The sequence below is a fragment of the Battus philenor genome, unplaced genomic scaffold (assembly GCF_028537555.1).
Source record: "Battus philenor isolate CCGP_79_NKW_IND1 unplaced genomic scaffold, ilBatPhil1.0.hap1 SCAF_3, whole genome shotgun sequence".
Lineage (NCBI taxonomy): Eukaryota > Metazoa > Arthropoda > Insecta > Lepidoptera > Papilionidae > Battus > Battus philenor.
Window position 1 is genome coordinate 17514877 of NW_027181693.1, and position 12017 is coordinate 17526893.

The window sequence follows — 12017 nt, forward strand, 5'->3', positions numbered from 1 at the left end:
ATTAAACAATAACTAGCAATCCGGATTTGAAAACGTTTTTTTTTTACTTTATTATTATATTACGTTATTTATTATCTCTGAAATCAATGACTTTCGAATAGGGTGTACTGTACATTAATTGACAGGAAAAAAATCACCGCTTTAAAGATTTTATATTTGTATCCACCCTATATATAGTATATCACCCTGTATATAGTATATACAGCGTCCAGGAATCGGCAGATTTACGCTTTTTATTCAAAGAGTTTTATGAACTTCCCAATCTATTATGACTTTTGGATACATACAGTGTACATCTATTATTGCTGTGGAAATCCTAAGTTACCGAAAGGAGTTGAAATTCTTCCTCGTGCTTCGGTTTTTAGATTACAAAGCCTCCAAAGTCAATGACTTGTCAGCATCCATATAAATAATGCCTAGGAACAAGACGAAACTTCATAACATTTCACGAATTATTACTGTCTTTCGCGTTATAGGGGGGCCGGGTACGATGCTGCAGGCTAAGACCCGCATTGGCATTTAACTTCTCCAAGTAGACTCCTTTCCCTTCTTCTTTTTACAGCCGCATCCACTCCCTGCAAGACATAGGCCTCCCAAAAGATCGCCACAATCACCAACCCTGCGGCCGCATCCAATCGACCTTTTACCATGTCGTCGGCCCACCTAATGAGCCTACACATGCCTTACCTTACCTAATTTCCAAAAATGTGCTGATGTTCACTTTTAACTGGCCTTGATTCAACAGCAGGTTATATAGATATACCGATGTCTTCCCTCCAAAGAGCAGTATATCTTTTATACAAAACTTTTTTTTACAAAAGTATCTTACAACGTGCATTCTTAAGATATTAAACAAGAAAAGTCAGGTACGCTGCTTGCTGTATAAAAAAGACAAAATATTTTGCGTCGATCCATGTATATTTTGTTATCATGAGATTTTTTTCAACCAAGTTTCGATGCTGAAATTTTTTAATATTTAATCAGTTTTAATACTAAATGTCATAAATTTTGTCGTGAATCTCTAATGTCTTTACTTTCATTTAAGATCATTATTAGATTGTATTTATGTATTTACATTTATGTTATTTACTATTTAAGAAGTTTAATAAGCAAAAACTTGTATAATAAAAACCGTATTACATTGTAAAGGATTTTTAATGAAAATGATGCTTGAGAAAGGATTGTTCCACTACTGTATTAATGATATTGTGTAAGAGAATGTACAACACTCAAAATAAAGCCAAGTCTGTTGTTAGCTCTTGTCTAATACTGCGAGGAAGTTATAAAGAAAATTATAATAATAGTCATTAATATTAGAATAGTGATATATATAGCTGTGATATAGTGATACGAAAACAAATTTTAACAGCTAAGACTAACAAATATAATAAAAAAAAGTAAAAATGTATATAATATTGTTAGAAATGTGGCGATGGAGATATTGTGAAGGGAGAAAGAAGAGAGAATGCGAGATTATGTGAAAGATGGAAGAAGAATAATTAGGAATAAAATACTTAAAAAAAAATCGCAAGCTAAGAGTCTGTCATAGATTAAGGCACGGAAACAAGAGGAGACATAATCCAAAAAGGGAGCCATATTTTAAATTATCAGGGCGCGCTTGGAACATTCGTGGCTTTAAGTTGAACTTAACTATAACTGATGGATGCCTTAATAGTGGAGGTAAGCCTTCTAGTTTCTATAAAACTGAGCTATTTTGGCATTGTTCTCATGACGTCACTGTAAGCAAGCCTAAGTGAAGAATAATAAAACCAATTAACAAATGTAAGAAAAGGACCAATACGACACTCTGTGTTTGGCACTAATCGGTGTAGCATGGCTCCTGAGGATGCCCCGTGGAGGGATGAAACACGTGTTGAGTAATTTGGCGGTGGCGGTTGTGTGATTCGCATTGTTTGCCGCATACGCATTTATCAGCGGGCTGGCGGGCGGTGCATTTTGTTGCACGACTGCCACTGCATGTGCGGAAGTGGCTAAATATTGGTCCTTTTCTTACTTAGGATGGACTTCCGCGAGGTAACGCCTGATTCCATTAAATAATTAACAAACGTGTCAACTGGAAAGCTGTGTTCACAGTAACCAATTAAATAACGTAATAACACGTCTCTCTAACTACTGTTATCTAATTTGAGCGTGGTTAAATATGAATGACAACGTTGGGTCACTGATTACTTAAACAGACTAAGGGCCTCGGCTGTTCAGAGAGGATTATTCTAAATTTTTGTTTTAAAAAAATATATAAATTCTGCGTGTTGTGACAGGCAAGTGACAGAGCAGAGGGCCGACGGAAATTAATGAGAGACGCAATTAGAGTACATTATCCGGCCGCGTCACGTTGCTCTTAAAAAAGGGACGCGGGAGGCGGCGTGATAAGCTCCGACCGGGCCGTGACTGGCGAGTCAACCCCGTGACGTCACCGCGGTTCACGCCGAACATGTCCGGACATATCTAAAGTCACGCTTTCTTATTTAAAAAAAAAACTTTCCATGTTTGAGCCTATAAATATATTAAAATGCTTTAATTTTCATATTTCTACTTATAATTGACTGTTTGAAATAAGGCTCCATTTGTAAATAGGTTGACAATTTTACTTATTGTTTTCTTTGGCTTCTCGTTTCCCCTGCATTATGTTGGGCTGGCACGTTACAATTTCGGTTTAAATTTTTTTTCAGTTTTGTATATTTATTAATGTTACTCCTTTATTTCTTCAAAATTTCTTCTTAACTTTTACCACATCCTTTACATTTTCTTTAATTCGTCGCGTTCTGATCTTTCAAACATCACCTTTTTTCTCTCATCTACAGTCTTGATAATATTTGGTGTTTATTACAGTATATTCAATTTTTTTTAAATTTTTATTTTAACTTCTTCTTTTATTTATTTATTTAATTACATCGATATTCTTCCGATGACTTTGACAAGAACGTCTATCTATGTTACGGGTTCGTACCCTACGCCGCACTTATCGATCCTTGTCGGCTATCACAGGCATTTTAATTAATCAAGATAGATAAGATAATAGAACTTGACTCATTGACACACTTTATCTTCATTTCATGATTTAATTTTCATTTTATCTTTACAGCTTTTTAATCACAAATAAAAAGGTCTTAGGTATCTATAATTAGATACGTGTTTAGCGAGCGGAAGTGAGATACCGCCCGTGTACGTTGGTAAGTAAGACAATAACCAAGAGTGATCAAAGAAGGTATATTTACATATGTACAGAGTATTTATAATTTGCAGGACCCTAACGCAACAACAGCGACCATATCACTTGATGGCATCCGAATTCAAATCGGCGTTCGAATTTGAATTTAAATTTGAAGGCTGCAATTCAAAAATTGTATTACCTTAGTCCGGGGACATCGGTGACAGGGACACCATCCTCTGTCAGCCAGGTGATGGTCGGAGGAGGGGTCCCGTGCGCAGCGCAAGACACCCTGGCGCCCGTGCTGTTGGAGAACGACAGCCGCGGCGGCGGCTCCATCAGAAAGATTAGCTGACTGCACACCGGCCACCCTGTAAAGAAAGTTTAACATTTGAAATACTACTTTGCTGTGTGCTCTGAGCTGTCATGACCATTGAAGTCGTTAAGCAAAATTTTTAACAGTCGGTCGCCTTCTTCCGCAGGATAAGGTTGTAAGCGATATTAGGTTGTAGACGAGGTAACATTGTACAAGAGATAAAATTTTACGCGAAGTTAAATTGTATAGAGTTAAGATTATACTTGAAGATGTGTTGTACCCGAGAAAAAATCAGACTGTACATCTTTATGTACAGTCTGATTTCTAAGGGTATAATAACTTTAAGTAGTTTATAAGAAAAGGCTGTAAGCAACGTTGGCTATACCTGAGTTAAGATAGGATTAATCGTTCATAACTTAGAAGAACTTATTTTTATTTGTTTTATATATATAAAAACTGGTAAATATGTAATATATTTAATTTTTATTTTATGCTTAAAAATAGTTATAAACATCTCGATTATTTCGAAAGGAATCGTGGACGGATGAAATCGCTGAATAAGAGGCGGTAGTAGATAATTATGCGCGGAGGGCTGAGAGGGCCTTTGTCGCGTTGTTTCCCTCCGTCGGCGAGGCTTTTCAAGTGAAGAGCTTACGTTTAAATCGCTATAACGCGGCCCTTCATCCCGTTTGTAGATATCAGAGGGAACCTAATTAAAATACAGACGGGGCCGCGGCCGCTGGTTCGGGGATGCGCGTCGGAGATGTCCTTTACTGCGGTCAAAGTGGCATATAACGGATTAAAATTTGATTTTTATATAATTACCGTGTTACGATTAAAACAGAAGATATTAAATAATATTTTCAGTATAAATTAGTTCTTTTTAATTTGTTAGTGAGTGAGCCTTTAAAACACAATACTTTGTACTACAAAGTATTTTATGCTTTATGTTTTGGGCTATTGCATTGTAATATTTTGTACCTTATCGTCTTACGCAATATTTTTTACTACGTGGTACTGCGTACCGTATATTCTGTATAAAGTATATTCTGTATAACTATACGGCTCTAAATATTTTTTTTAAGTGTCCCCTGTTTTTGGAGACCTCTCTTTCTTGCCTATCTTAAAATAACACAGACTTTTATTTCGTTTATTCAACATGTTTTGTATTGACACTTTCACCTCTCATCCTTTACAATTTTATTTCTTTATCTTCTTTTGTCTTTCACATAATCTTACATTCTTTGTTCGTTTCCCTTGTTCCTACGCCACCAATTTTGAAATCATTATTTAATATTTATAGTTTTTTTATATTTTTATAACATTCATTGCATTTTGCTTTACCCGATCTTGCGGTGAATAAAAGCTAGCTCATTCGAAAAAAGGATTGAACATTCTTTTAACGTGTATTTGAATTTTTCTGTAATCAAAAGAGTGTTATTGATGCTGGCAAAGCAAACATTACTCTCATTAAAAAGAAAAAAAACCTCTACTGAGAATTCCACGAAAGGTAGTAACTTGATTTATACGCAATGTAACTTAAATATCGTAATATAAGTATTTTTTTTATAGCCCCCGCTATTGGGGGCCTCTCGTACCCCTATCTCTGGTGGGACAGGGACTTTATGGGCAATTTTATTTATTCTCATAATTATTTTTTATTTTCATTCTCTACTTTCATACGTCACATAATCTTTCATTCTATTCTTTTATGCCACAATTCTGCTTTCTTTCCCTTTTCCTCTGTTTACCTTTCTTTCATCCACTTTTCATTTTACATTTTCTTAATTTCTATTTTTATTGTATCACATTTTTATCTATTCTATATCACAGTTTTATATTATTTTATTTTTTAACTTGTCTTGTTAGTTTTTATTTGTTGTCCATGCCTAACTTTTATTTCTTTCTATTGCATATTGTGCGATTCTTTTCGTAATATAAGTATGATACATTTCCGAAATTTTTTTAATTATAAAAACACAGGTAGACGTACAGAGGAGCGTACCCGCGTATTGTATGCTCGCGGCCAAGTCGGCGCAGAACAATAGAAAGGACGAAGGACGAATAATCCTGAGCCGCGCTGTAACGCGAGCGTCCTGACTGCGCTCGCTGGGGGAGAATAAAAGCCGAATCATTTTCGGGGCGACGCGGGGTACTTTCATAAATTAAAATGGCTGCCCGCCGATCTGACGCATGTCCCGGGGTTTCTTACAAACGAGCGGGTCCGTATATATCTAATATACATACACAGATACGAAAAATGACATTGAAAATTTTTAAGAATACTAAAAATTAAACTGTAAAATGGGGAGGAACATTGAGCTCAGATCTCTCTGGGTGTCTTATCAAAGGCTTCTTCGACAGTAACCACATTCCTCAACATCTTAAAACTGTATACGATGTTCGTTTTCATCATGGGAAAGTCACATCGTCACAAAGTCAATTCTGCATGAATGAACCGAGGTTGTTCGTTATTCTGATGGATTCTGCAGCGTGTATATTTTCGTCAAACATTTAAAAAAATAGGTTGACAAATATAAGAGTAAGTGAGTCAAGAAAACTGTGAAATAAAAAAAAGGGTAAGTAATAAAATAAAGCATAAATAATGTACTTAGCCACCTAAAAGTAATAGGATAATGGAAAGAAGGCGATGAAAGCAAGAAGGAATGAAAGATATTGTGAAGGAAAAAAGGTAAGAATAAAAGAAATTGAGAAGTACGAAAGTAAGTGAAGAATAAGGATATAATTTTGAAAAACTTCTAAACAAAGACCTTGATCCCAACAAATTAGGGGTACGAATAAAGAGTAAATGAGTCTTTATAGCCTATCTGACTAAGAACGAGGCGATCATTAATTTGTTTAATCTGGTTCCTTTTTAATCTTTATAGAAAATTATTTTAAGGAATACGTCACCTGAATAAAGATTGTCTTTTGGTTTTATAATCATAAAAGCTGACAATGTTAAATGGAATATTTATTTAAGGTACTCCTTCTCATTCATTAACCAGTTCTCACTTTTGCTTCACTTATTACAGCGTTAATTGGTAAATATATAAATATAAATAAATTATTTTTTTTGGCATCGACATCACGTCAGTCAATAGAAAACCACTGAAGGTGTAGCACCCCTCTCTCCTCTCACAAAATCACCGCTATGACTGATTTTGCGCTTCCCAAATCTAACGGCTTCCTGGGAACTTGACAATGGCGTCAGTCCACTTGATGGAGGGCTTACCTGCGCTGTGTTTCGTGACTCGCAGTTGTCACTCCTCTTGAAATGCCTGGTCACCTGTATTAAAGTAGATCTCCTGGATTGTAAGGTCGTATTGCTACCTTTTGGATAAAAAAATATTCACTCAGCAAATTTTTGGTATTAAAGGTCTTTGAAAACTAAATATTTTTGTTGCATTCTCAATGGCACCTCGTAAATCACCAGTAGCTCTGTACAAATAGACAAGTACACCCCGGCTTGCATTTGCATGACTCTCTGCTACAATCTTTGGGATGCTAATGGCGCCCGGCTCGCCTGAGTGTCTCTAGGCATCACTTCGCTTTCCATTGATACTCGTATAACAAAAGGAAACGAACTCGCGCGGGTGTACGGTTCAGTGTAGATCTTAACACCACGAGACCGTCTAAGTGGATATTAGAAATTATAAGTACGCTAAAATATGCCTGCAAATAAGCTCGTAGCAATCTTTTAAAAATTTGAAGCTTTTTCAATCACGCATGTCGTCTAATGGACACTAAGTTTAAAACGTTCATTGCAATTCACGTATTGTATAAACATTAATGTTTGTCTATATGTTCTTTATAGATTCGTAAACAATGCATTTAATCATGTGATGATCTCTAACAAAGTTATAATGAATGAGCCCATAAACGTTTCTAAAATGGTACGTCCAATTTTTGACAGATGGCGCCACCGTCATTCAAATGGTTTCATATATTGGCGTTAATATCGAAAGTAAATTTGAAGGAAAGACATTATATGCTCAATTCATCGTCGCGAGGCAACAGGAGCTAGGCATAGCTATATTCACAATAAAACAGATAAAGGAACGAAATGTGAAGTATTTTGCTCTCGATTCTTTATTTTGATATTAAGATAAATGTATGAAATGATTTATAACTTAACGCTATATATGCTATGCTGTACTTTCCGGTGATCCTTATCAAAGACTACGAAGCATTTGTAAGTGGAAACAAACAAATTATAACAAATAATGTGAAACTTGAATTGATATTTTTTATACTAGATGGCGCCAGTTGTATTTTAATTCGCTATATTGGGTGTAGTAGTGTTTACGTCTCAAATAAGATCACAGTATAACAGCTATTACCATGCAACGCCTGAAGGACAACTGTAAACGACTAAATTTAATACAGGTTATACCAGACCGCAATCCAGGGATAAAAATCCTTAACAAATCCGTCTGCAGTTTTCGCAGGCTTACTGTAAACTCACCGCATAAAGTAAACTTTTCCTACCAATGTAACAGAGGTTGCTCCTGAGCACCTTCATACCACATAGTATCAAATTTATTCGCACCTGTCTCTTAAGACAAACGTAGCAACGCCACCTCATGGTCTCGACACCCGCGGGATAAACAAAGCAACTAAGTGTTGCTAAAGTTTTTTTTCTGCAACTTATATTTCCAGCACTAATATTTTTTGAAGTGTTTGTAATGTATGCCAAGCAGTAGCAATCGATATAGTCGAGATCCGTCTACCTCCGATGCCCTTAGCTTGGAGGCTCTTGCGCTAGGTTACTTGGATTATCTGCCAAGGCGACCTAATATGTCGAACGCCTTACAATACGCTAATGTAGTACAAAATATTCGCCTGAACCTAGGCTCATTAGGTAATCCACGAACATTACTGCCTATTAGATGGATAGTCAAATAAAACCAGTATAAAATATATTGCTCTCCTAATGTTTGTTATTGCTAATTGATATATCTCTTTACATTTCCTAAGAGGCTTATATTAATGCTAACCTCCCTCGTCTAACAAATTACAGAATATTCAGTCCATTTTGAAATAGTATTATGTATTTCATTTCGTGATCAAATAAAAAGCTACAAATTCAGATGACCCGCTCGAACATGTCCCGCCCGGAGCGGTGTGCGATGTCGTGCCTGTTCAATGTATTTTATCTTTAAACTTTTATTTTGTCTGCGCGTTTCGTGGCTGGACATATAGCATGACTGCTCTAATTTTATTTATTTATTCATTTCTCAATAATATGTTTAGGATCGTACATAAGTATCACTTAGGTGAAGAATGACATAAGCGCCTATTTTTAATAGAAACTTGAATCTAATAGAACTCTCCTATAATGGAATCGTTCAAATACGAGGACTCCCAACGCAGCCTTATCTAGTATTATCTCATGAAAAAATCAGTCTTTTTTTATTTGTATCTTTTTTACCATAATTTTTACAGCTTTAAGAACCAGTGTCATTACTCGTATATAAAGATTAAAAATATTATTTTAGGAGTGTGCACCTTTTAGTTTCGGACGAATTTGGCTCATGAAGCATTCTTCTTATGATCTAAAGAAATTGACAAGTCCACTACCATCAATTAAACAACGGGATCTCGTGGTAATAACTGTTTGTGAAATGTAATGTTTGAAGATATTTTACATTGCGGTAATCATCTTTGTTTGTCGCGGTAATAAGTGTTATAACTATAGAATACCGGTTGGTAAAATACAACAGTTTTTTTAAATGAAAAATGGCATCCAATTGACATAGTTTATGTAGTAAGAATAGTAAAAACTAATTCAAAATCTAAAAATGTTGCGGATGTACATATTTTAATTTTTTTACCCTTTAAAACATTATTGAACGCAAACATTATTTGACTAGCATTAACAAAATTTAATACAGCAAATACATTAATAAATATTTATATTACTAGATTTCTTGGCAGTAAACTTGCTTGATAACTTGATTTATTTTGGCTATATCTGATAAAGTATTTTTAATAAATCTGTGTTGTTGAACTGTTAAAAGATATGGAATAAATATCTGTTGTAAACTTTAAAAAATGATATGTTGTTGTGGAGTTTCTTCTTGCTTTTTCTCCACAACAATAACATCTTGTAAAACAGAGTAGTGTCAAAAATAAAATAGATTATAAATACAAATATAATTAATGTAAGGTCAATAAGAGTTCTGTTAAAAGTTTCAATGTTAAAGAAACGTTGTGTTGGGCGATGACGAGGTCTACGATAGTACATGCTGACCTTGAAGATACCTATTCACTTTTGTCTTAAATACTTATAAGTTATAATTCTGGAAACAACGACATCGGCAGATCGTTCCACTTTTTGGATGTTCGCACTACAAAAGTGTAAGTTAAGTGCTCAGTGCGAATCGAACTTTTTTATTACAGTTATATTTGACATAAGTTAAGAACTCGTGGTGTTTGAAAATTTAACAGATATTAGTCTCTATCTCTCTCCCTCTCTCTCTCTCTATATATATATATATTTATATATATATATATATACTTTAACTTCACGGACCCCTCCGTTCCGTGAACTCTTTCCGACGAAGCTGTAAAAGCCGCAAGGCTAACAGCATTAACTTCTACCGAAACAATACAATATATATCTAAGCGACCGTGAACCTGGTTGAATTCGATTGCAAGTTTGAATTGGCTCCGCGTACTGCGAATATTACCTGAGTCAGTGTAAATAATGTATGTAGATGTACTCGTTAAAGTCATTGCCTTTCGATTTTTTATATATTATTTTCCAAGTGGCCTGCCCATCAGAGTCTTTATGGCTCGCAGAATCTGACAATCTGCAAGCCGCGAAAACTCCGATTCGTTATGAATGAAATCGTTCCTTATACGGTGCACGCCCTTATCTTGAATTGTCGACCCCAAAATTTATTTCAAGTTTTTTCTCTCGGACGTTGCTAGTTCTATTTCGTCTAGTAATAATATTGTAAGTTAATACGCTAGGTCCTGTTGAATATTCGCATAATCCAAATGAATTTCATGTAATGGGTCTCACTGACCTCATTCTACTTTAAACACGCTTGACCTCCTTTACATCAGATTGTTATTTTAAATGTTTTGTTGTGTCTTAACAACACACTAGAGTTTAAAAGCTATTATGTTTGGAATATCTTTCAACGCAAAACATTGTGTGTAGACTCTTGCATAGTCTCACATGTGATCAAATGTTGTTAAGGGATGACAAGTTAATGGCAAAATATAGTGAAATTAAGTCGAGAAATTTGGCTACCAATATCCAAATGTCAGCAATATTATTGCATATTAAAAATACGCTGGTAAAACTGGTAAAACTACCAGCGGTCGTAGCGGGTGGAACACGCCGATAGACACAGCGCGGGTAGGCCCTCCCACGAGGCAGACCAACGACATACTGAATAAGTCATCTAGGAGATCTAAGAAGAAAATTGTTAACCTACTGTTACCCGTAACATGTTATTTGTCGTCTCTCGAACTGCTGCAAGTGTACGAAAACCTAAACCAGCATCAACTCTCACACCTGATCTAATAAATAAACCCAATAAACACTCTTGTCGTAAAGCTTTTTGAATTTTTGAGCACAGCTCGTAAAAATCTGCGTTAAATCTTCGCTTTCCATAGTTTGGAAAAATATATAAAACCGCCTTTTGTATTTGTAATATTATGGAGCAATAGTCTATGCATAATGTTTTTATAACGATAGCGTTTTTCAGTAGTCTAGAGTCGTGTGCTACCTATCAGATGTTAATATCCGAGAAACTCGATCACAATTATTTCCGCCGCCATTTATAGTGATCCGAGGTACCCGCCGCAAGCCCGGCTCCGAAGGTTCTGTGGGCAGTGACGCAGGAAATTTGATTTATATTGCCTTCGATATCGACGTATTGTCGAAGAGCAACTGCGACAGTATTTCGGGGACTATTCACAGTTTTAGGTTATATATTTTATGTGAGATTTTTACGTTGAAAAAGTAAGGTAAATTTTCTATTCTCTATCGTCTTATTCTTCGAACATGGCTGCCTAAAATACTGGGATAATAAAACTTGTTGGACATGGGTATCCTCCAGATGTTATTAATAAACAGACAGGAAGCGTCTTCGTGAAGGCGTACAAACTATCTTAGTTTTTGCTTTGCTTATTATTTAATAAACCTTATCATATCTTTCAAAAGGTTTTAGTGAATCAAAATGTGTGAAACTTTGTCTCTTGACACATTTACACGATTGATATTATAATGAATCATAAATTTAAAAAAGCAACTGTTGAATTTCCGGTCAGCTCTTATCTACAGATGAGCATGAGCCGGTGGTAGCTTACCACTTATAATGTTAAAGTAATGGACGATTCAAAAGCGCATATAAATTTCTACAGTTTTGTGTATTTATTGCGCAATACACTTTATATTAACTACCTTTCCCAATCAAAAGAATCTATCAAGATGTGATAAAGGTACTTAACTATATTGATGTTTATACACCGTGATAGGGCAGTTGGAACAGTTAAACTCTGGTAGGGTGT

The 12017-nt window shown here is 35.4% G+C and overlaps 1 protein-coding gene across 1 annotated transcript in view; it reads right to left on the reverse strand.

Annotated features, from left to right (window-relative positions):
• LOC137926771 (cell adhesion molecule Dscam2-like) overlaps positions 1–12017 on the reverse strand; it is a 177582-nt gene that overhangs the window by 138966 nt on the left and 26599 nt on the right. Inside the window, exon 2 of the mRNA XM_068770468.1 lies at positions 3372–3540. Coding sequence (XP_068626569.1) covers positions 3372–3540 — 169 coding nt within the window. The remainder of the gene's footprint in view (positions 1–3371; positions 3541–12017) is intronic.